Genomic DNA, 26,040 nt, shown 5'->3' with positions numbered 1-26,040 from the left:
ATGCTAAAATTTGTTTTTTATTTGTTGGAAAATCAATTTTCCTCTGCCTTCCCAACACTATATCGTTTCCGTGCCGCACAGGTGCCAGGCAATGACCATTTCCTACAAGAGAAGATCTAACCACCGCCCGTTGACATTCAATGGCATTACCATCGCTGAATCCCCCACAATCAACATCCTGGGGGTTACCATTGATTAGAAACTGAACTGAACTCAACAAATTAATACTGTGGCTACCAGGGCAGGTCAAAGGCTAGGAATGCTACGGCAAGTAACTCACCACCTGATCCCCGAAAGCCTGCCCACCATCTACAAGCAGAAGTCAGGTGTATAATGGAATACTCTCCACTTGCCTGGATGAGTGCAGTTCCAACAAAACTCAAGAAGCTTGACACCATGCAGGACAAAGCAGCCCCGCTTTATTGCTCCCCCTTCCACAAACATTCAAATCCTCTACCACCGACGAACAGTGGCAGCCGTGTGTACCATCTACAAGATGCACTGCAGTAACTCACCAAGGTTCCTTAGTCAACACCTTCGAAACCCACGATCACTACCATCTAGGACAAGAGCAGCAGATACCTGGGAGCCCCACAACCTGGCGGTTCCCCTCCAAGGCACTCACCACCCTGACTTGGAAATATATCACCGCTCCTTCACTGTCACTGGGGCAACGTCCTGGAACTCCCTCCCTCATAGCACAGCTCAAGGACGGCAGCGGTTCAAGAAGGCAACTCACCACCACCTTCTGAAGGGCAGCTAGGGATGGGCAGTAAATGCCGGCCTAGCCAGCAACCCCCACATCCCGTAAATGAATTTAAAATATATATTGCGGGTTGGGAAGGCTTTGAGTGACAAGGTCAGGGTTCCCATTGTGAGTACCACAGGAAAGTTATATTTCCTTCCGCACACTATTTTTGTGTGCTGATGCGGGTGCCCTGAAAACTACGATATCCTTGGAGAATTTCTTGACCACGGGGGAAGCCTGCTGAGTAGTCAGCAACATTCTGAAGGTAAATGTAAAATGCTTTCAGACCTTCAAATATTACTAGTAAATGCTGGATTGTAACATAGATGTACCATACCGGCCTCCCCAAACAGACGCTGGAATGTGGAGACGAGGGGCTTTTCACAGTAACTTAATTGAAGCCTACTTGTGACAATAAGTGGTTATTATTATTATTAGATGTGTTTTTAAAGCAGTAATTTGTAATAGGGCTTTGACCTGCCAAGGTATGTTGATCACCATTGTGTAAATGTTAACATGCATTATGGTACTTTTTCTTTGGAGGAAGGTCCATAATACATTCAAAAATGTGCAAAAAATATGTTGGTAAACTCCACGTCATGTTTGGCACTGGGGTTTAAATGTAGAGACAGCCCTGACTGAAAAGTATCTGCAGTGTTTGAAAAGTAAAATAAAACCCAAGCACCTGCTCCTTCCATTGATTGACAGGCAAACTGCTTTGAAATGGAGAAAACACCATCTATTCAGAAACTAATATTTTGACTGTTGTGGTCAATATAAATGCTTGGCTGAGTTCTAAAAGCGAATGGACTGTTGATACAGCTGTTCAAGTGAGTGACTGACACAGTTGTAGGAGGTTGTAACAATGTGCTCTGCCCTTGATGTGGTTTCAAAGACCAATACAGCACAGGAACAGGCCCTTCGGCCCTCCAAGCCTATATCGGTCATGATACCAACCTTTGCCAAAACCCTCAACACTTCCAAGTGCTGTATCCCTCTATACCCATCCTATCCATGTGTTTATCAAGATGCCTTTTGAACGCTGTTAATGGATCTGGTTCCACAAACCTCCCTGGCAACTCACCACCCTCTGCGTAAAAAACCTGCTTCGCACATCTCCTCTAAACTTTGCCCCACGGGCCTTAAACCTATGTCCCCTGATGCCTGCCCATCCACTCTATCCATGCCCCTCATAATCTTGTAGACCTCTGTAGACATCCTTCTAATGAAAACAGTCCGAGTCTATTCAGCCTCTCCAGATAGCTAACGCCCTCCAGACCAGGCAACATCCTGGTAAATCTCCTCTGCACCCTCTCCAAAGCTTCCACATCCTTCTGATAGTGTAGCGACCAGAATTGTGTGCAATATTCCAAGTGCAGCCTTACCAAAGTTCTATACAACTGTAGCATGACTTGCCAGTTTTTATACTCGTGCCCTGTCCAATGAAGACAAAAATTCCATATGCTTTCTTGATTATCTTGTTCATTTGTATTGCCATCTTCAAATATCTGTGGACCTGCACGCCCAGATCTCTCTGACTTTCTATATTCCTAAGAGGTTTGCCATTTACAGTATGTTTCCCCTCTATGTTAGACCTACAAAAATGCATTACCTCATATTTATCCAGATTAAACTCCAATTGCCATTTCTCTGCCCAAGTCTCCAACCTGTCTATGTCCTGCTGTATCTTCTGACAATCCTCAACACTATCTGCCACTCCACCAACCTTGGTGTCAGCCACAAACTTACTAATCAGACAATTTCCTCCAAATCGTTTATGTATAGTACAAACAACAGAGGCCCCAGCACCGATCCCTATGGAACATTCCTAGTCACAACCTTCCATTCAGAAAAACACCCTTCTACTGCTACTGCTACCCTTTGCCTTCTGTGACCAAACTAGTTCTGTGTCCATCTTACCACCTCGCCTCTGATCCCATGTGACTTCATCTTTTGTAGCAGTCTGCCATGAAACACCTTGTCAAAGGCTTTACTGAAGTCCATGTAAACAACATCCACCGCCCTCCCCATATCAATCATCTTTGTCACCTCCTCAAAAAAACTCGATCAAGTTAGTGAGGCACGGCCTCCCCTTCACAAAACCATGCTGTCTATCGCTTATGAGTCCATTTGTTTCCAAATGGGTATAAATCCTGTTCCTGTGAATTCTTTCCAATAATTTACCTTCTACCGAAGTGAGGTTCACCGGCCTATAGTTTCCAGGATTATCCCTGCTACCTTTCTTAAACAGCGATACCATATTTGCTATTCTCCAGTCCTCTGGGATCTCACCTGTAGCTAATGAGGATGCAAAGATGTCAGTCAAGGCCCCAGCAATTTCCTCCCTTGCTTTCCTCAGTATTCTGGGGTAAATCTCATTCGGCGCAAGGGACGTATCTACCTTAATATCTTTTAAAAGACCCAATATCTCATCGTTTTAGATGTTAACATGATCCAGACTGTCCACACACCCTACCCAAGAATCATCTTCCACAAAGTCCCTTTCTTTGGTGAACACTGATGCAAAGTACCCATTTAGTACCTCGCCCATTTCCTCTGGCTCAACATATAGATCCCCCCCCCCCCCCATTGTCGTTGAGTGGTCCAATCCTTTCCCTGGCCACCCTCTTGCTTTTTATACATGAATAAAAAGCTTTGGGATTCATCTTAACCCTACTTGCCAAGGATTTTTCATGACACCTCCTAGCCCTCCTAATTTCCCACTTCAATACCTTCCTACTTTCTTTATACTCCTCAAGGGTTTTGACTGTCGCCACCCTTCTGATCATACAAAAGTCTCCTTTTTCTTTTTGACAAGGTTCACAATATCTCTCCTTATCCAAGGCTCCCTAAACTTCCCATAGTTATCCTTTGTTCTCTCAGGAATGTGACTTTCCTGAATCCTAATCAACTGTCGCTTGAGACTCCCACATGTCCGATGTTGATTTACTATTCAACAGCTGCACCCAATCCAAATTCTTCAATTCTTGTCTAATGCTATCATAATTTGCCTTTCCCCAGTTTAGCACCTCAACGCGAGGGTTACCCTCATCCCTGACCAAACGTACCCTAAAATGTACAGAATTGTGGTCACTACCCCCAAAATGTTCTCCTAGGGGCTTTTTGCAGTAACTTCATTGCAGTCTTGCAGTGTTAATGTAAGCCAACTTGTGACAATAAAGATTATCATTATTATTATTACTGAAACCTCAACCACCTGTCCAGGCTCATTCCCCAATACCAGATTCAGTACTGCCCCTTCCCTAGCTGCATATTGCTGCATGCTATCTACATATTGCATCAAGAAGGCTTTCTGGATCCAGATTACACAAAACCCTGCCCCATCCAAACCCCGAGCACTGAGTGAATCCCAGTCCATATAGGGGAAATTAAAATCCCCTACCACAACAACCCTGTTACTTTTGCACCTATCCAAATTATCTCTACCTATCTGCTCCTCTATCTCTCGTTGGCAGTTGGGGGGCCTGTAATAAACACGCAACATTGTGATTTTCCCCTTCCTATTCGTGAGCTCTACCCAGATTGCCTCATTGTATGAGCCCTCCAAGGTGTCCTCCCACAACATAGCTATAATATTCTTCGTAACCAGTCATGCTACTCCCCCACCCCTTTTACATCCCCCTCTATCTTTCCTGAAGCATCTATATCCTCCAACGTTCAGCTGCCAATCCTGCCCTTCCTTTAACCATGTTTCTGTGATAGCCACAACATCATAATTCCAGAATACAACGCTATTTATTTACACAACCTAATGGCCTCTTAAAGGATTAACATTTTCAATTGAGAAGTTTTTTTTCAGCATTGGGAACTGTGTTTGAATGAGAGTTTTACTGGACTGTCACAGATTTAATTTTTTTCACCTGTATTTAAGAGAATTCCCATTGCTTTGCATGACTCCTGAGGATTGTACATAATGGATACTGCATAAATAGCTATGGATGATACATGGACGTGACGGTAACATGGGAATCTGAAGGGCATGGGGTGACATGGGAAATGTGAGAGAGCTATGGGGTGGCTTGGGGATCTGATGGGCATGGCACAGCATATGGTGAGTGGAGAATGAAGGGGATGAAGAGTGACATTTAGGAGACATTCAAATGATGTTGGGAGCTAGGCCGCTGTCTTTGAGAGGCTGCCTTGTAATCGGCCCACCTCCGCACCAACATTGCTCCCACACTCCATCACGGCTCTCAAACTGCACTGCTGACCCTGGGCAAATTAACAAATGGGTCAGGAGTGCCTTTCAGAAGGCCGAAAATGCCGAGATGAGCTTTTCCTGAGCCCACGTGAAAATCCGAGCCTAGATGTAGAATTTTAGTATCTGCTCTGATTAGTTATGGAAATGTTTTCCTTAATTGACAGGGCACTTTATGCTGTCAATCAGATTAATGTAATCCGGCCTGAAAGACACCGTTTTAATTGATTTATAGAGGTAAAGTACCGCTCTTGCAAAAGTCCAAAAAAACAAACTGAAAGGTGTTTGATGTAATCAAACTACAATTTTAGTTTACAATAATAATCTTGATTAGTGTTACAAGTAGGCTTACAATAGCACTACAATGAAGTTACTGTGAAATTATACTTTACAGACTTTGTGGCCAGTGCAAACAATGTCTGAAGGTACACATTGCCTCTTGCAGCCTTTTCAGAACTTTCCACCTCTGCATTCACCATGCTGCAGTTTGTCCATTGAATGAGTAGCCATCTCACCATTATTTCAGACTTGCAATTACTCTCATGCAAAGAGTTGACATCTCAACCCAAAACAATATTATTCAACTCACTCAATGCTTCCAATGGAGACAATGTAAAACCACTGGTCCTTAAGACATAGGAGCAGAATTAGGCCACTCGGCCCATCGAGTCTGCTCTGCCATTCAATCATGGCTGATATTTTTCTCATCCACATTCTCCTGCCTTCTCCCCATAGCCTGACCCCCTTATTAATCAAGAACCTATCTATCTCTGTTTTAAACATTTGGCATGCACAGCCTCCTGCGGCAAACAGTTCCACAGATTCGCCACCCTCTGGCTGAAGAAAATCCTCCTTATCTCTGTTTAAAAGGAACGTCCCTTTAGTCTGAGATTGTGTCCTCCCCTTCTAGTTTTCCCTACAGGTGGAAACATCCTCTCCACGTCCACTCTATCCAGGCCTCGCAGTATCCTGTAGGTTTCAATAAGGTCCCCCCTCATCTTTCTAAATTCCCGAGTACAGACCCAGAGTCCTCAACCGTTCCTCGTATGACATAGCCTTCTTTCTAGATTTAGATGCGGGGAATTATTATGAGCTGTCCTTGTAACATTTCTTTATTTTTTTAACATTTGGATAGAAAGATCGGTAGCAATTATTGTGAAAAGAGAAGACATTCAAGAGAAAACATTCATGTATTCACGACAGCCTCAATTAGAGAATCCGTGAGTGGAATTGATGAAATCCAAATTGAGTTCTGAGAGTGATTGTTCTGGAAAAATAATGTGATGTGGAAATATACTTTAAAAAACGGTTAATGACTGAACAGAATAAATCAGAATATTTTACTTAATATCATCTCTTCACATCATAGTTCAATCAGGAAAAGCAGCAGAACACCACTTCCTTCAGTCTAAGGATATCCAAGGCAGGCTTTGTTTCCTCTGAATATGATGGCGCCTTCACTGTATCATCTTTAGTTCTGTTTTCTAAGTTGTAGCATGAAACTTCACTGCAATAAACAGGATAATTGTGTTTTGTCATTATTATAAAATATGCCAAACCTGGAACAACTTTCCTGATGCATTTTAAACATTTATGTACTTTTCATATGGTATACGCTTTTGTAAACCACTATAATGGAAATCAGATTATCAGAGAGGAAACCTATTATCAGATGGGTTTTGTTGAAGTAAATTTCAATTGTGCTATTTGATAATTGAACCTGCGTCACTTACAGCAGGAAAGGGGTTATGGTAATTAATTATTACTATAACAAATACGATAATAGTGCTACATTAAATTATATTTTTATTCTCCTTTTTCACATTTTCTCCCAAATTTACACCCACCAACAATAAACAATAAGCAGTAACAAACACAATGTCAATCTCCATATCAACAACAACAATCCCATCCTCCCACCAAACCCCCAAACAAAAGCCCGCATGTTAACATAAACAAATAACAAAAGGGAATCAGGAATCACCCATAGTCTCCATTAGCACATATATTCCCTCCCCCTCCCCCCCTAATGTTCGATGTTATCCAATTCTTGAAAGTGCATAATGAATAACACCCATGAATTATTGAACCCCTCCATCCTTCCCCTCAGTTCGAACTTAACCTACTCAAGGGTCAAGAATTCCAGCAGGTCACCCCTCCACGCCAGGGCACAGGGTGGAGAGGGTGATCAACGAGGCGAAGGCTACAACATCTGCCTCCACACCCGTTTCCAACCCCGGCTGGTCCGACACCCCGAATATGGCCTCCCCGAGGGCCCGGGTCCAGTTTCACGTGCACCACTCTAGAGATTGCCCTAAAAACCTCCTTCTAGTAATATTCCAGCTTTGGACAGGTCCAAAACATATGAACGTGATTCGTGCGCCGCCACCCCCCCCCCCCCCCCCCCCCCCCCCCCCCCACACAACATTCACACACATCTTCTACCCCCTCAAAGGGCTGGTTCATCCTCACCCTTGTGAGGTGTGCTTTATACACCGCCTTCAGCTGTATCAGCCCCAACCTCGCACACCAGAACCCCTCCTCCACACCATCTCCCAACTCTTCCTCCCATTTTGCTTTGGTACCTTCCAGTCGTGCCTTCTCCTCTTCAAAAATACGTAGCACAAATTACCGACACTACCCCCTTTCTCCAGTCCCCCTGTCGTCAGCACCTCCTCCAGCAATGTGGAGGCCGGCTCCACCGGGAAGCTCTGTATCTCCTTCCTGGCAAAATCTCGAACCTGCATGTATCTAAACATTTCCCCGCTCAAGCCCATACTTCGCTCCCTGCTCCTTCAATCCTGCAAACCGATCCCTAAGAAACAAATCTTTTAGCGTCTTAATCCCCTTCTCCTCCCATTTCCAGAAATTTCCGTCCATTTGCCTGGCTCAAATCTGTGGTTAGTGCTACATTAAGTTACAAGTATTTTTACTTCTAGGAGCAGCACGGTGGCACAAAAGTTAGCACTGCTGCCTCACCGTGCCGAGGACCAGGGTTCGATCCCGGCTCCGGGTCACTGTCCGTGTGGAGTTTGCACATTCTCCCCATGTCTGCGTTGGTCTCACCCCCACAATCTAAAAAGATGTGCAGGGTAGGTGAATTGGCCACGCTAAATTGCCCCTTAATTGGAAAAAGAGAATTGGGTACTCTACATTCATTAAGAAAATTGTCGTTACTTCTTAAATGAAGTTGCTACACAGAGCAACTTGTATAAACTGAGCACCATCATTTACCCCAACACGCGCATCTCTATAACAATATTAAGTACTTGCCAGGCCTGACTACTGCCTGTGTAGCCTAATCACATATGTCAAGTATGGTCTGTCCAAGTAACATTTAATATGTAAATGAAAACAAAAATGTTGAGCTGAACATTTTCGACTGACAATCTAAAACTGATATGTTTTCTTGCTTAGACATAAGCTTAGAAATTAACTAAACTTATCCTGGAACCAAAGGATCTAATTTTCTGCAATTTGGCTGATATTCGTTTGTATCACTGCACCATTGAATTGATTGTCATAAGCAATTTTTCCCTTTATTTGGCAGAAGGTTGAGCAGCTAAAATTTTGAAGTAACCTCGGATGAATTTCATTTGTCTACCTGTTATTTGCCTTATCCAGAACCTACTGTACAATAGCTCTCCTTCCAACACATTGACTGTCTGTTCCTGAAGTTTAATTTCAAAAGTCAAGCTACCTGGTAACTGAAAAACAGTGATTTATTTTAAATGGGCAGCACACAACTGTCCATTTTAAAAGTATAACATAAATCCAATTCATTTCTAGTCCTGTGATTCACTTAGTTTATTGATAATATCTTTTTTTCTTGTGCTTAATCCAATAAGGCGAAATACACAGGTCGGAAAAGAGATTCTTCAAGTATATTTGAACTACCTGCCTCAGCTGCCAGCACTCATTTTAGCGCAACTCAGTACTAGTGGGGAGGTGTTTGCATTTCCGGAAGAGCAGCTTATATCAAGAACAAGTGTGCTACATTGGTTAAAGAGGGTACAGACAGGACGGGAGAATCCCAGAAGTAAGTACAAACTAAGTTTCCCAATAGCTAAATGTAAACGGCTGTGTCTGCTGTCTGTCTTTCCAATGTAGGCATGATGGTTCCCAGATGGATGAAAATCCACAGACCTTCCAGTTCATTTCAGCTGTTATTTCTGGTGAGAATGTGTGGAAAGAACCAGATGTGAGACCAGGACTTGAGCAAACAATGTGTTGCGAATATTTGCCAGTTTCTGCGGAGCCCAAAGCCTTGCCATCCTGAAGCAAGGCCACCTGCCTTGGGGGATACATGGCTGCAGGGCAGCTCCCATGTCAGTAGTTCCCTCATTCTCAGCCTGGGAATCCAGTAAAAGTAATTATGCTAAGAAAACGAGTCAGACCTGCCACCCTTGTAAGTCGGGCTGACTTTATGGACCAGGCATGTTTGGTCCTATAAAAGTTTCTAACACTCTTGAATCATCATTCATAATTTGTTTTAATGTAGATGTTGCTACTGCTGTGTTAAATATGCTGAAACTGATTGCAGTTGTTGAAGTAGAAGAAAAGGTGAATTGTTGGAAAATCGGACTGAATGACGTATCAACGAGAATGGCAATTACATTGAAGCCCAGTGATTTCAACTGTATTGTGTTAAAACATTGTGAATTATTATTTAATTTGCCATTTATAGTTTGCTTCCATCATGTGTGAATCCAAAGTTATTAAAGTTAAAATTTGCACAAAGAATTTTCCAAACACCCTGTAGATCCTTCTCCCTCACACACGCATCCTCTCCGTCTCACACGCACCTTCTCCCTCTCACACACGCACCCTCTCCTCTTCCCCCCCCCCCCCCCCCCCCCCTGTTTGTCTGTCTCCTCTCTCTCTCCGGGAGGGAGGCTCCCATGACCAACCCTCGTTTCCACGGACCCCAGTTTGGGAACCCCTTGCACTACCTGATAGAAAGCCAAGATACCTTTGTGATGCTGCATACAGATGCCCGCCATTGATATTTTAATTGGAGAAGCTTTTCAATACCCCATACTCTAGCAGGGTTGAGATTCCTCGTGAGCAAATCCCAGCACTTACACCAGGGTGCAGCCCTGCAGATTATCAGAGCCCAGCTATTTTAATTTAGTTTGAAATCAGGACTTGCTAAAATTGCCTATTATTGTCCATCCCTCGTCGCTTGAGGATGTGGTGAAGGTACCCACACAATGGTGGTTAGTCAGGAATTTCAGGATGTTGACTCTGTGACACTGAATAAATGCCAGTACACATGCAAATCAGGATGGAGAATAACAGGAACATTTTGATTCGACCATCAATTCACTCAAGACACGAGAGGAAGTAAACTGTGGCTTTAATCGACTTACAACTGGGTCTGTCTGCGACCAGAAGAACTGAGGGCAGACTCACAAGACCGCAGCACTTTATACTTCCGGTAGTGGGAGGGACCATGGGCGGAGCCAAGGGTGGAGCCCTGTACAAGCTCCTCATCTCCCCTTGTGGGCAGAGCCGCGCAACGGCTCGCAGGTGGAGCCCACAGGGACACAATGATACATAGTGTGAATTATGCATTATACATTCACCCCCTGTAAAAAATTCAAGTCCGGCGGGGGTGACGGGTCTACAGATTGAGTCGGTCCGGTGGCCGAGTCGTCCACTGGGATCGGCGGAGCACCGGGGTTGCAGCTGCTTCGGATGGCTGTGTGCTGACGGGCGGTGTGGATCTGAGGGTGGACTCCGGGGGTGGTTCGTTCAGAGCTTCATTCCTGACCGGTGCGATGGGCGAAAGGGGGCACAGGAAACCTGTAGGCGTGGGGGCGCAGGGCAACTGTAGGCGTGGGGGCGCAGGGCGTGGGGGGTTGGGTGTGGTGTAGTGTGAGGGGTACCTCGGCGGTGGTCGTGGTGGTGGATCCTGCAGGCGCCAGGTCCCGGAGGGAAACGGTGTCCTGCCGGCCGTCGGGGTGTTCTATAAAGGCGTATTGTGGGTTTGAGTATAGCAGCAGTATCCTCTCTACCAGTGGGTTCGTTTTATGTGTCCGGACGTGCTTCCGGTGGAAAACCAGGCCCCATTGTCCTCAACCAAGATGGAAGCGAGGCCCCCGTGGTAGTGACCCAGGTCTGGATGAACGAAGCTCTCGGTGCTCCCGGAGTTGGAAGAGGCACGGTGTCTTGTATCCGTTGACCTGAACAGACATCATTGAGCTTCTGAGGTGCTTTGGCCGCGACTGGTCCAAAGTGACTGCGTTGAGTTGCGGGTAGTCGGTGGCTTGATCAGCAGTGCTGGAGTGGCCCCGTGATGACTGTCCGCGGAGGCCGTAGTCGTCGACATGAATGTCGGGTGATGGCCAAGATGGTGGCACCCGTTGAACGCACCTGGCGGGCGATGAGGAAGATGGCATCCAAGATGGCTGACCCCGTGGATCGCACGTGGCGGGCGGCGAGGAAGATGGGGCCCAAGATGGCGGCCCCCATGACTCGCATATGGCTGGCCGCGTGTGGGAGTATTGCCAAGATGGCGGCCCCCATGAGTCGCACATGGCGTGCGGAGGCGGAGTTGGCAGACACGCTGCAACATTGCCGTGCAAGTGCTTTTAGGTCATGCAGGTAGTCCTCTAGCGACTCTGCGGGGCGCTGGCGACGGGTAGTGAAAATATGCCGCACGTAAACTTCATTTACAGGCCGCACGTATAGGCGGTCGAGTATAGCGAGAGCTTCGGTGTACGAGTCGGTACTATCGAGTTGAGTAAAAATGCGATGGCTCACCCGTGCATGTAGGAGAGTTTCTGCTCTTCAGTAACGGAGGTAGTCGACGCAGCCAGGTAGGCCTTGAAGCAATGTAGAAAGATTTCCTTCGCTTCTGCGGCCTGCGGGTCAAGTTCTAGTCGATCAGGTTTGAGGGCTGATTCCATGGTGGTTTTTTTAAGTCGATTAATTTGATGCGACCATCAATTCACTCAAGAAACGAGTAGAAGTAAACTGTGGCTTTAATCGACTTACAACTGAGCCTGCCTGGGACCAGAAGAACTGAGGGCAGACTCACAAGACCACAGCACTTTATACTTCTGGGAGTGGGAGGGGCCATGGGTGGAGCCATGGGCGGAGCCAAGGGTGGAGCCCTGTACAAGCTCTTCATCTCCCCCTGTGGGCAGAGCCGCGCAACAGCTCGCAGATGGAGCCCACAGGGGCACAGTGATACACAGTGTGAATTATGCATCATGCATTTACCACATAGTTCTTAGTTGTAGTTGGATACTTTGTTTAATTTTTTTGCCGGACTGTCTGTACAGAATTTTTATTTTGGCCGTATGCTTTGTATTTGCTGTTCATTTTCACACGAGCTGTTGTACAGAGGCATTGTTGTTTCTTCGACTCGCGCTGTGCTGCTGATACTGAATTTCATTTCAAGGCGTTGGTACTTTTGTAACAGTGGCAAGTTCCAATGGTTCAATTCTGATATATTCCTGTCATTGCAACATTAAATCGGAGTAAGATGCTGAAAGCTGAACAAGAGGAGCTTGGAGTTAAGTCACATCCCAAAGTGCTTTGCAAGCATTAAATACAGTTTTCAAGTATTCTTTAAATAGCAAAGCCCTACTGCCAGCCGATGAATAACCAGGCCATCTGTTTATATGCTGTTGGTTGAGCAAGGAATTTTGACCATCGGCCAGGTGAACATCTTGCTCTTTCCCAAATAATGTGATGCGATCTATACTAAAATAGGCTGATGGTAGTGTAATGCCTCAGCTGAGAGTCAGCATCTCTGGTGATGCCATACTCCCTCAGCGCTGCGCTGTAATGTCAGCCCGGATTATGTGCTCAAATCCCGTGGGTCTTGAAGCCACAACCTGTGACTCGGAAGTGAGAGCGCAACTAGCTGAGGCAATCTGCCGAGTTGGCATTAAAAATAAAACATAGCTTTAAAAATGGTTTTGTCCTGACAAAACAGAAGGTAGAACAATTTTGACTCAATACTTCAACTCCACAGTTGGCAGTTTTGCCCCACATTCATGAATTTTATGAATGACATTAGCAGGACATTTGGTTGTTAGGTCCCCGACTAAAATAGCTGGAATTTCACATGGGAACTAAGTCACATCCCTAACAGTGAGTCATGAAGAAACACTCGCGAATAATATATTAGCTCAATGGTTCCCGATGTTTTTTATGTCATGGCACACCTTTATACTGTAAAAGAGTTTGAGGCGGACTTCCTATTTTCTCCTCTCATAAAAGCCTTTTATCTCTCAAACCTCCTAAAAACATGTCTAGCCACCATTTTATACAATTTTCATTAGTTTAAGAAGTTTACAATGCAAGTCTTATCACCATTTATCTTAGCACTCTTCTTGTGTTTTTGCTTTTTATTCAGACGCACGGAATCTTGGTCTTCAACTCCATAGTCGGCATCTCCAATTCCCAAAAAACCTGGGATCTCCTGTGCATGCGTCAGCCAGAAAAGGGCTGCACATGCGCGGTTCGGAATGTTTTATGTTGGTAGTTCGAACTGTGCATGTGCCAGCCGGGAAAGGGCCATGAAATGAAATGAAATGAAAATTGCTTATTGTCACGAGTAGGCTTCAATGAAGTTACTGTGAAAAGCCCCTAGTCGCCACACTCCGGCGCCTGTCTGGGGAGGCTGGTACGGGAATCGAACTGTGCTGCTGGCCTGCTTGGTCTGCTTTAAAAGCCAGCGATTTAGCCGAGTGAGCTAAACCAGCCCCTAATGAGCTAAACCAGCCCATATGCTGAACCAGCAACCATGCATGCACAGTTCGGATTTTGTACATCGGTTCGGCCCATGTGCATGACCAATGTAAAAATCTGAATTGCTCATTCACAGCTGATGCATGTGTGGGAGGCCCACGATTTGGAGATGCCGACCGCGGAGCTTAAAACAAAGATTAGATTTAGTTTATTTACGTTCATGTTTAATCATTTTGAATCTTACGTTGCGACACACTTCACGGCACACTAGTGCAGTATTTTTCAAACTTTTTTCCCAGGACGCACTTTTGCAAACCGACTGACCTTCAGGACCCATGCCAGCCAACCTCTGCAACCCATGCCATGTTCACTTACCTTTAATACAAAGACTTCAACCAGTTCCTTTGTCCTGTCTTCATCTTTGGGAGAAAGGAAAATCCAATTTCAGACATCTAGGTCACTGCGACGGGCAATAGCCAAAAATGCCTGTTTCACTCAGCGCTGGTTACTCCTGGATGATGCTACTCCAGAATGCTGACACCCTCATGGGCTTTGACGTGTTTTAATGTGTTGTCACAGGCAAATTACAGCAGCATAGTCTTTTCATTTGGAGTCAGCTGTAAGTTAGTAACTGACTCTGGGGTCTCAACCTCAAAAGGAATGTTTCATCCACCACTTCTCTTTGAAAATCTGAAATTTCTCCTCTCATTTGCCAGTACTTCTTTGCACATAACGCACATGGGCTTTGCATCCTTACTTGCATTGGCACAATTGATAAAACCATATCTCAAGAAATCATTATACTGCTTTGCTCCCGAATTAAGTTTCTTTGTTGTTGGCTATTAACTAGCGTCCCTGGAGCTCTGTACAGAGGTAACACCAGCACTGCTCTGTCCTGGTCTCTTCTGAGCAGCTCTCTCCAGCAGATTCAGGTGAGAGATTCTGGCCAGTACGAACACTGCCTTTTTGTATCTCTGGCCATCTTTCTCTTGTAAGAAAATGATTCATCTTCACGGTCCTCTTGCCTTGCTTGCCAGCAGCTTAAAAAATGAAAGAAGGTCTCCTCTGTGATTTGGTTCCAAAAGCAAGTACATATGCACTTGACATTAAGTGTGCGTGCAGGGCGTGTTACCTGCTCACTGTTGCCGCTTCTGGCCAGAAAACTGCACTTATCCTCCTTTCCTCCTCATTTAAAAGGTGGCAGCAGCCGCCGTTATCAATAAAAATGCCAGTAGGGTCTGTTGGGCACTGTTTCCGTGATTGGGACCACCGCAGGAAAGCCGCCACCGATTGCTCCAACACCAGCCTGCAACCCACCCGGGGGTCGGTACCCACACTTCGGAAAACCCTGCACTAGTGTGCCACGGCATGCCAGTTTGGAACCACTGGAATAGTTAAACTACATGATTTGTATCGAAGCACGATAGTTTTGACTTGACCTCAATGTAACCCTTTAATGGAATTCACCAACATGCACTCCTAGGACCTGCTGGAAATTTATTGACCTCATTGGTTACTAACATTTGCACATTCCAGTATTTCAACCACAGGTATTTCATTCATAAGTTCAACAGATTGATTCACATACATCTGGTTTCTAAATCTCAAGGCTGATTGGGGACCAAAAAAAAGAGAACTGGGAAAATTTGATGTTGAAGTAACCAACACATGGATGAGGATTTGAACAGCAGATGGAATTGTGATATAGCAGCCATCATGGAGACGTGGTTGGCTGCTCAACATTCTGGGATAGAGAATCTTCAGTCGAGACAGAGGAGGGGTTAAAGAGGAGGTGGCATTGCATTATTAGTTAAGGAATCAGTTACTGCAGTAAAGAGAGATGATATCTTGGAGGGGGCATCAAACGAAGCTTTGTGGGTAGGGCTTAGAAATTAAAAAGGGGGCGGCACCGTGCTGCAGTGGTTAGCACTGCTGCCTCATGGCGCCAAGGACTCGGGTTCGATCCTGGCTCTGGGTTACTGTCCATGTGGAGCTTGCAGATTCTCCCCATGTCTACTTGGGTTTCACCCCCACAACCCAAAGATGTGCAGGGTAGATCCATTAGTCACGCTAAATTGCCCCTTAATTGGAAAGAAAAGAATTGGGCACTTTTAAATTTATTTTGTAAAATTTAAAGGGGCAACCACGTTTCTAGATGTTTATTATAGGCCCCCAGATAGTCAACGGAAAATTGAGGAGCAAATATGTGCACAATTCACGGAGATGTGTAAAAATAATACTAGAATAATTATATTAGATGATTTCAGCTTTCCCAACATTAATTGGGATAGTCATAATGTTAGGGCTTGGAAGGAGTGGAGTTCTTGAAATGTATACAGGAGAACCTTTTAGGCCAATATGTAGAGGGTCCAACAAGGGATGGCGCAGTGCTGGACCTAACTCTGGGGAGTGAAAATGGCAGGTGGTTGAGGTGGTGCTGTGGGATCATGTTAGTAATAGCAACCACAACATGGTTCAATTTAAGCGTGTTATGGACAAAGAAACAAACAAGTTGCAAAAAAAGTTTTGGATGGGGGAGAGGGGATTTTAGTTAATTAAGGCAGAATCTGGCCAAGCTACTTGTGGCGATATCTACAGAAGAGCAGTGGGAGGCGTTCAAAAAGGAAATGGGGAAGGTACAGGCCCAACATGTTCCCTCTAGTGTGATGGGAAAGAGTAACAAGCTCAGAGAACCATGGATGACCAGAGATATCAGGATACGATGAGAAGGAAAAGAGAGACTAAGCAGGTACAAGGGGAGAAATCAGCGGAGTATTGGAGTCCAAAGGTGCAGAGTGGAGCTTAAGAAAACAATTAGGAGAGCAAAGACAGGATATGAGAAAGCTCTGGATGGTAAAAGTAGGGAAATTCCCAAGGGATTAAATATATCAATGGGATTCAGGGGGTGGCAAAGGGCGGGCATCAGCAAATTGAGGGACCTGTTTATTGGCGGGAGGTTTGCGGGCCTGGGGGAACTGGAAGATAAATTTGGCCTTCCCCAGGGGAACATGTTCAAATACCTGCAGGTAAAGGCGTTTGCTAGGCGACAGGTAGAGGGATTCCCTTTGCTGCCCTCGCAGGGGACGATGGACAGAGTGCTTTCGGGGGTGTGGGTAGGAGAGGGGAAGGTGTCTGACATCTATAAGGTAATGCAGGAGGTGGAGGAGTCGTCAGTGGAGGAGCTGAAGGCTAAATGGGAGGAGGAACTCGGGGAGCAGATAGAGGACGGGACTTGGGCGGATGCCTTGGAGAGAGTCAACTCTTCCTCCTCATGTGCGAGGCTTAGTCTCATCCAATTTAAGGTGCTGCACCGGGCCCACATGTCCGGGACTAGGATGAGTAGGTTCTTCGGGGGTGCGGACAGGTGCACCAGATGTTCGGGGAGTCCTGCGAACCACGCCCATATGTTCTGGGCATGCCCAGCACTGGAAGAATTCTGGAAGGGGGTGGCGGGGACGGTGTCGAGGGTGGTTGGATCCAGGGTCAAACCAGGGTGGGGACTCGCGATTTTTGGAGTTGCGGTAGAGCCGGGAGTGCAGGAGGCGAAAGAGGCCGGTTGTCCTGGCCTTTGCGTCCCTAGTAGCCCGTCGAAGGATTCTGTTACAATGGAAGGATGCAAGGCCCCCAAGTGTGGAGACCTGGATCAGTGACATGGCGGGATTTATAAAATTGGAAAAGGTCAAATTTGCCCTGAGAGGATCAATACAAGGGTTCTATAAACGATGGCAGCCTTTTCTGGACTTCCTGGCTCAGAGATAGGTAACTGGGTCAATAGCAGCAGCAACCTGGGGGGGGGGGGGGGGGGGGGGGGTGCATTATTGTAGTGTTTATTCTGTAACTTTATAGTGTGTTAATTTGCGTTGTTGTTAAAATGCTGGGTTGTTCATGGGGATGGGGCGAATGTATATGATTGTTAATATTATTGTTATTTTCGGTATTTTACTAAGGTGCGTCAATGTTGTATAAAATCAAAATTTCTCAATAAAAATTATTTTAAAAAAAAATATATATCAATGGGAAGAGGATACTAGAGAAAGAGTAGGGCCCATTAAGGACAAAGGGGCGATCTGTGGGTGAAGCTAGGAGACATTGGTCGGGTGATGAACAAATACTTCACATCCGTTTCACCCAAGAGAATGGGGATGTAGGTATGGAACTCGGGGCGAGAGACTGTGATGTTCTTGAGCAAATTGACATAGAGCGTGACAAGACTTTGGAGGTATTGGCAAACGTAAAAGTGGACAAATCTCCAGGTTTAGATGAATTGTGTCCCAGGCGGCTGTGGGAGGCGAGGGAGGAGATTGCAGGGGCTCTGGCCCAAATTTTTAATTCCTCTCTGGCCGCAGGGGAGTGCCAGAGGACTGGAGAACAGCTAATGTGGTTCCACTATTTAAGAAGGGTTGTCAGGATAAGCCAGGGAACTACAGACCAGTGAGTCTCACGTCAGTGGTAGGGAAAATACTTGAGAAAATTCTGAAAGTGAGAATCTATCTCCACTTGGAGAGGCAAAGTTTGACCAGGGATCATCAGCATTGCTTTGTGAGAGGGAGATCATGCCTAACAAATTTCATTGAATTTTTTGAGGCGACCAGGTGTGTGGATGAGGGTAGTGCTGTTGATGTAGCTTATATGGATTTCAGCAAAGGCTTTGACAAGGTACCACATGGGAGACTTCTAAAGAAGTCAAATGGACATGGGGTACAGAGTCATTTGATAAGGTGGATTCAAAATCGGCTACGTTGCAGGAGACAGGGTGATAACAGAAGGCTGCTTTAGTAGCTGGAAGCCAGAGTCCAAGGATCTGTGGTTCCCCTATTATTCGTCATTTATATAAATGACATTGATTACTATGTTGGGGATAAGATCAGTAAGTTTGTGGATGACACAAAGATTGGCCGGGTAGTTAACAACGAGGTTGAGTGTCTTGGGTTACAGGAAGATCTAAATGGGATGGTCAAATGGGCAGAAAAGTGGCAGATGGAATTTAACCCCTGAAACGTGTGAGGTGATACACTTTGGAAGGAGTACTTTGACAAGGAAGTATTCAATGAATGGCATGACACTAGGCTGTTCTGAAGAACAAAGGGACCTTGGCGTGTTTGTCCATAGATCTCTGAAGGCAGAAGGGCAGGTTAATAGCGTGGTGAAAAGGGCATATGGGACATACTTGCCTTTATCAATCGAGGCATAAATTACAAAAGTTGGAGTTGTAGGAGTTGTATAGAACTTTGGTGAGGCCACGGCTGGAGTACTGTGCAATAATAATCTTTATTAGGGTCACAAGTAGGCTTGCATTAACACTGGAATGAAGTTACTGTGAACTTCCCCTCGTCGCCACATTCCACCTAGTTGCCACATTATAGGAATGATGTGATTGCACTGGAGGGGCTGCAGATGAGATTCACCAGGATGTGACCTGGGATGGAACATTTTAAGTTATGAATAGAAATTGGATAGGGTTCAGTTGTTTTCACTGGAGCAGTGAAGACTTGAGGGGTGACCTGATCGATGTGTACAGGATTATGTGGGGCACGGACAGGGTGGATAGGGAACAGCTGTTCCCTTCATGAACGACACAGTAGCACAGTGGTTAGCACTGTGGCTTCAGAGTGCCAGGGTCTCGGGTTCGATTCCCGGCTTGGGTCACCGTCTGTGCAGACGTTCTCCCCGTGTCTGCGTGGGTTTCCCTCCGGGTGCTCCGGTTTCCTCCCACAAGTCCCGAAAGACATGCTTGTTAGGTGAATTGGACATTCTGATTGTCCCTCCACGTACCCGAACAGGTGCCGGAGTGTGGCGACTAGGGGCTTTTCACAGTAACTTCATTGCAGTGCTAATGTAAGCCTACTTGTGACACTAATAAAGATTATTATTAAAGGGTTGGGCACAAGGGGGCACAAATTCAAGGTGAGGAGCAGGAGGTTTAGGGGAGATGTGAGGGAAAACCTTTTTACCCAGAGGGTGGTGATGGTCTGGAATGCACTGCCTGGGATGGTTGCAGAGGCGGGTTGCCCCACATCCTTTAAAATGTACCTGGATTAGCACTTGGCACGTTACAACATTCAAGGCTATGGGCCAAGTGCTGATAAATGGGATTAGGTAGATAGGTCAGGTGTTTTAATTACCTATGGGCCAAAGAACCTCTTTTGCACTGTGGGATTCTGTGAGATGGCCTAAAGCATGGATAGAATAGGAACTACTAAGAAAATGGAAATATACAGCCTTGGTGATTAAGAGGCTATTTTATGGGGCAAGATGTCTCTCAACATCATCTTCTTAGATTTGCTAGTAAGTGATAGATGCAGGCCCGAATTTTCACGCAGACAGAAAGCCTCGCTGTCTGCACAAACCTGCTGGTAGAGGCCCAAATCTGGAAATTCCGACCCTGAGCTCGGCCTCTGCCATTTTTGGTGGGGAGTAGGTGGAATAGAGGTGGATTCTAGATAACACCTTTCCTGGTTCACTAAAGCAGTTGCCTCCATTCAAGGTACCTTTTGAAGACATAAGATATCCTTTGGATATGGTTTCAGAATACCTTTGGGAGAGGTAAGGCATAATTTAGAATAGGCCAGATGCCCTTTGGGATTGTTAAAATTAGACATTATTGAGCGGCGACATGGAGTTATAGAATCGTACAGCACAGAAAAGGCCCTTCGGCCCATCATGTCTGTGTTTGTCAAAAATAACCGATCTCATCCCATTTTCCAGCACTTGGCCCATAGCCTTGTATGCCCTGGGATCGCAAGTGCACATATAAATACTTCTTAAATGATATGAGGGTCTCTGCCTCCATCACCTTTTCAGGCACTGAGTTACAAACTGCCACTACCATATGGGTAAAAAGGTTTACTCTCGCATCTCCTCTAAACCTCCTGCTCCTTATCTTAAATCTATACCCCCTGGTCATTGACCCCTCCACTAAGGGGAAAAGTTTCTTCCTGTCTACTCTATCTATGCATCTCATAACTTTATACATCTCAATCATGTTCTCCCTCAGTCACTTCTGCTCTAAGAAAAACAATCCAAATCTACCCAATCTCTCTTCATAACTAAAACGCTCCAGCCTGGGCAACATCCTGGTGAATCTCATTGTATCCTTTCCAGGGCTGTCACATCCCTCCAATAATGGTGGCATAGTGGTTAGCACCGCAACCTCACGGCTTCGAAGACCTGGGTTCAATCCGTTCTTGGATCACAGCCTGTGTGGAGTTTGCACATTCTCCCCGTCTGCATGGGTGCCAGCCTGACAAAACCTAGGGTAGGCTAGGTGGATTGGCCATGCTAAATTGCCCCTTAACATGAATTTGTTTTTAAATTAGACATAATTATGCATAAAAACTGAATAAACTGACCTGTCAAGCTTTGAAAGAAACTTTGAACTGTCAAAGATATCAAGGGATTTAACTCTGTTGGACTTTAATTTTTTTTAAATTGTGTTTTTAAAAATAACATCAGTACTTGATGTGTCTGTTGAGTTATGCCTGAAGGTTATCATTAGAGGATTTGTGACTGATTTTACAACCTCATATATCATAGTGGGTGCCTGTAAAGTGAGCAGTTTAATTGACAGCTCCAAGTGGTATAGAATCAAATATGTTTTCATGAGAGATTAAATTAAAGATTTCCAACGTATTGAATGGGCAGCACGGTAGCATAGTGGTAAGCACAGTTGTTTCACAGCTCCAGGGTCCCAGGCTCGATTCTCGGCTGGATCACTGTCTGTGCGGAGTCTGCACGTTCTCCCTGTGTCTGCATCGGTTTCCTCCGGGTACTCTGGTTTCCTCCCACAGTCCAAAGATGTGTGGTGGATTGGCCATGCTAAATTGCCCTTAGTGTCCAAAAAATGATAAGTGGGGGTTACTGGGTTACGGGGATAGGGTAGATACGTGGGCTTCAGTAGTGTGCTCTTTGTAAGGGCCGTTGCTGACTCGATGGGCTGAATGGCATCCTTCTGCACTGTAAATTCTATGATACTATGTTGTTTTTAATCAATGAGAATGTTTGTTTTTAAATCATGAGGCCATCATTAGGCACATAACTCTATTTTATGTCAGCAAGGCTCCTGAGTTTGGTTTTGGTGGATACCTGGTGAGTTGGAATGGAGATGGTAAAGAGTAGTGAGTGGGGTATGTGGGTTGGCAGGGGTTGGCATAAGGGTTATAAAGGGTCATCAGAATAAGTCGGGCAAAGGTTGGAATTGGGGTTCTGAGCCACCATACAGGGTGAGTAAAGGGGCAACGGGTAGAATAGAGGATCTGAAGGGGCAGGGAGTGGATAGCAGGGCATAGGAAAGCATGGCACAGTGGTATGGGGTGAGGGGGTGGCAGGGTGAAGGCTGGAGGGCTGTTTTTTGTTTCGTTCATTTTAAAAATAAATTGAACAAAGAGCTGGAGCACAGAGACGGGCCTTCTGCCCAGGCTTCCTCTGCACCCTGCAGTCTTCACACTTGTCCCGAGGGCTGCAGGCCCCACTTCCAATGCAGCCGGCCCCTCTTTTCCTCTGTTGGGCTGGTGGAGCCGGGAAATGTTCCATCTGTGCTCCCGATCCAGGAGCGAAAGCTATTCTCAGCAATGGTAACCATGAAATCATTGTCGATTGTCATAAAGACAGATTTGGTTCACTAATGTCGGTTAGGGAAGGGAATCTGCTGTCCTTGCCTGGCTTGGCCTACGTGTGACTTCAGATCCACAGCAATGTAGTTGACTCTTAACTGTCCTCTGAAGAAGCCTAGCAAGAGTCTTGATTCAAAGGCAATTAGGGATGAACAGCAAATGCTGGGCTAGGCAGCGACACGGCATCTCGTAAGAATAAATTAAAAATAAATCCAGGCCACTATCTGCAACCTTGCCAGAGTTTACCAGATCCTGAGAACAAATAAATAAAAGATTTCTTTATTTGATTTAGTATTGTCACATGTATTAGTATACAGTGAAAAGTATTGTTTCTTGCATGCTGTACAAACAATGCATACCATACATAAGGAAGGAAGGAGAGACTGCAGAATATAATGTTACAGTTATAGCAAGGTGTAGAGAAAAGATCAACTTAATACAAGGTAGGCCCATTCAAAAGTCTGATCGCAGTAGGGAAGAAGCTGTTTTTGAGTCGGTTGGTACGTGACCTCAAACTTTGGTATCGTTTTCCTGACGGAAGGAGGTGGAAGAGAGTATGTCCGGGATGCGTAGGGTCCTTAATTATGCTGGCTGCCTTTCTGAGGCAGCGGGAATCATAGATAGAATCAATGGATGGGAGGCTGGTTTGCGTGATGGACTGGGCTACATTCACAACCTTTTGTAGTTTCCTATGGTCTTGGGTAGAGCAGGCTCCATACCAAGCTGTGATACACCAGAAAGAATACTTTCTATGGTGCATCTATGGAAGTTGGTGAGGATCGTAGCTGACATGCCAAATTTCCTCAATCTTCTGAGAAAGTAGTCATTGGTGGGCTTTCTTAACTATAGTGTCGGCATGGGGGGACCAAGACAGGCTGTTGGTGATCTGTACACCTAAAAACTTGAAGCTCTCGGCCCTTTCTACTTCCTTCGCATTGATGTAGACAGGGGCATGTTCTCCACTACGCTTCCTGAAGTCGATGACAATCTCCTTCATTTTGTTGACATTGAGGGAGAGATTATTGTCGTCGCACCAGTTCACAGGATTCTCTATCTCATTCCTATACTCCACTTTAATATAACTCCGCTTTAAGCAACAGGAATTATCTTGTATATATATGCCCAGCTTCATTTTAAATAAACCTTGTGTTTTTGGAATAAACCTAGTTGAATAGTTAGAAAGGTGTTTTTGTTACTTTTAAGGGTTTTCATTACAATCTGTGATTCCATCCTGGAGCTTGTTCTGTGACATATTTTTCATTGGAATTCCCAACTGCTGAAGCATAGTGTGAAATTAGATGAAGGATATGAGTTCATTACCTGAAACAAAGTGGAAAAATCCATAGTGTAATGTTCTTGTCAGGTGGCCTGATTTATATTACAAGAACATTTGTAGCTAAAGCTATAAATGGTGTATTAACATTAACTGTGGGTCAACTATATACAAAACAACAGATAAATAACAGTATGATCATGCACAAGCAACCTCTCTCTTCCAGCTCCCTAGTCAGTCTGAGGTCACCTGACTCCAACATTCACTTATATGCTAATGAGACTGCTAGTGGTCTGTCGATTAATTACAATGCAACCATGATGTCACTACACTTTGCAGTGTCAATGGACAAAATCAGGAATGATAAGATAATTAATCAACATTTGGAATTTTGATAAACGTGTATGCTGATTCAAAATCGGAATTGGAAATGATGCATGTTTGGTCAAGTAGGGATGAGCAGCTTTGAAACACTCCTTAACTTACTGCGAACCATGGCAGGGAAGGGAGGAAGCAGCATGGTCGCACCTCTTGCAACTGATGGAATTGTTGATCAAATAAATAAACCAGTCCTGTGGAGAAAGCAAATGGCCGACTCTTATGGCTTTGGCATTTGGGTTTGGATATGGAACTGGCTGTATTTCATCAACAAAGTAGCTATTACTTTTTTCTTATTTGAAAAAAATTTAGAGTACCCAATTTCTTTTCCAATTATGGGGCAATTTAGCGTGGCCAATCCACCTAACCTGCATATCTTTGGGTTGTGGGGGTGAAACCCACTCAGACAAGGGGAGGACAGAGCACCTATTAATGGTACAGATTCTGCCTGGGGTATGGTCACAATTAGAGTCCTGCAAGGATCAATGTTAGGCCTGTTGCTCTTCATATTTAACAGTAACCTGGATTAAATCATTAGGCACGTGAGATGCAGGTTTGTGGAAAACAAAGATATGTGCAGGAGAAGTGATTTTTATACAAACAATAAATGTGAAGTGGCTCCCGATGCAGTGCAGGAGTGGGCCCATATCCATGAGCTGTCTTAATATTAGTAAATATGTTCTACATTTAGGTTGGAGTAGGTTGAAGCGTGTAGATTTGTGTTCAAGAATGTTGAATGGGGTTCTTAATGTAAGCACTTCAGTAAGTTACTTAACTTTTTACTTTACTTGTGAAAGTGAAGAGATGTATGTTTTTTGAAACACGAAATACAATTAGTTCTTTGTATGCTACTTTGGTCAGACTGTCTGCAGAATATTGTGTCCTGTTTTGGTCTTTTTGCATGATGGGGTAATATAGGTCTTGAAAGATGGGTGTCAGACATTGAGTCATCGCCCTATTTTATCATCGTTATTATCATAGAAAGTCCTGAACTGCACACAGCAAATCTTTTTGTGTGTGGCGTTTCTTTATTTTGTTAGAGATCACATTCCAGGGTTAGAAGAAAAGAAGGTGTGTTACACATGGAAGACTCCAGCTTCATGTATATGATTATTGACAGCATACAGCTTGTCTTTGCATGTTTCAAATGTCAAATGCTGACAGGTTTTTATGCACCTGCTTTTGCAGATCTTCTGCAACGTAGAGAGTGGACACCCCCACAAGCAACGTACGACTTTCTGGCAATCATGGATATTATGCGTCCTGGGTTTGCAAAGCAAAGGGCACCCAATTCTGCCAACCAGGAAAATCTCTATGAGGAGGGGGAAAATGAGACTGAACATTTGAATGAGAGTAACGAGGAAGAGGATCAGAGTGAACTAACTGCAGAGTCTGAGAGGGTGCAAGCGAGTCCTGCACCCCCAAATGAGCTTCATAATGAGTTATGATCGGAAACCAGAGTTCAGTAAGCAAATAAGTCAGAGACTGTTGTCCAGCTATACTGACTTTAGCAGCTGAGATATGCAACTGAACTTGTACTGGATGTTATATGGCCTTTATCAGCAGGAGCTGATTGCACAACAGAAACTGAGCACTTAACGAGTTAAACCAGTGAAGTAGCTTAGCATTTTCTGCATGAATCAGGCAAAAACAAAACAACCAGCCCATTCCCATTCCATTGCCAAATACATTTCTGGATATCAAAGGATTTTGGTACTTTGTTTGAAATTAGAAATGAATGAGAATTCACTGTAACTAAAGACAGACTTGGCTGAATTTTGTCTTAGAACATAGAACGATATAGCGCAGTACAGGCCCTTCGGCCCTCGATGTTGCACCGACATGGAAAAAAAACTAAAGGCCATCTAACCTACACTATGCCCTTATCATCCATATGTTTATCCAATAAATTTTTAAATGCCCTCAATGTTGGCGAGTTCACTACTGTTGCAGGTAGGGCATTCCACGGCCTCACCACTCTTTGCGTAAAAAACCCACCTCTGACCTCTGTCCTATATCTATTACCCCTCAATTTAAGGCTATGTCCCCTCGTGCTAGCCACCTCCATCCGCGGGAGAAGGCTCTCGCTGTCCACCCTATCTAA

General features: G+C 44.9%; 1 protein-coding gene across 1 annotated transcript in view; it reads left to right on the top strand.

Moving 5' to 3' along the window:
* The window catches only part of txndc16 (thioredoxin domain containing 16), a 183,183-nt gene extending 157,411 nt beyond the window's left edge, over nucleotides 1-25,772 (top strand). Inside the window, exons 19-20 of the mRNA XM_038778837.1 lie at nucleotides 8,816-9,006; nucleotides 25,125-25,772. Of these exons, the coding sequence (XP_038634765.1) occupies nucleotides 8,816-9,006; nucleotides 25,125-25,384 (451 nt within the window). The 3' untranslated portion in view covers nucleotides 25,385-25,772. The remainder of the gene's footprint in view (nucleotides 1-8,815; nucleotides 9,007-25,124) is intronic.
* Nucleotides 25,773-26,040: the final 268 nt, after the last annotated feature.

This window comes from Scyliorhinus canicula, chromosome 2 (assembly GCF_902713615.1).
Source record: "Scyliorhinus canicula chromosome 2, sScyCan1.1, whole genome shotgun sequence".
Classification (NCBI taxonomy): Eukaryota; Metazoa; Chordata; class Chondrichthyes; order Carcharhiniformes; family Scyliorhinidae; genus Scyliorhinus; species Scyliorhinus canicula.
Note: the sequence above shows the minus strand (reverse complement) of the source record. Positions and strands in the feature narration are given on the sequence as shown.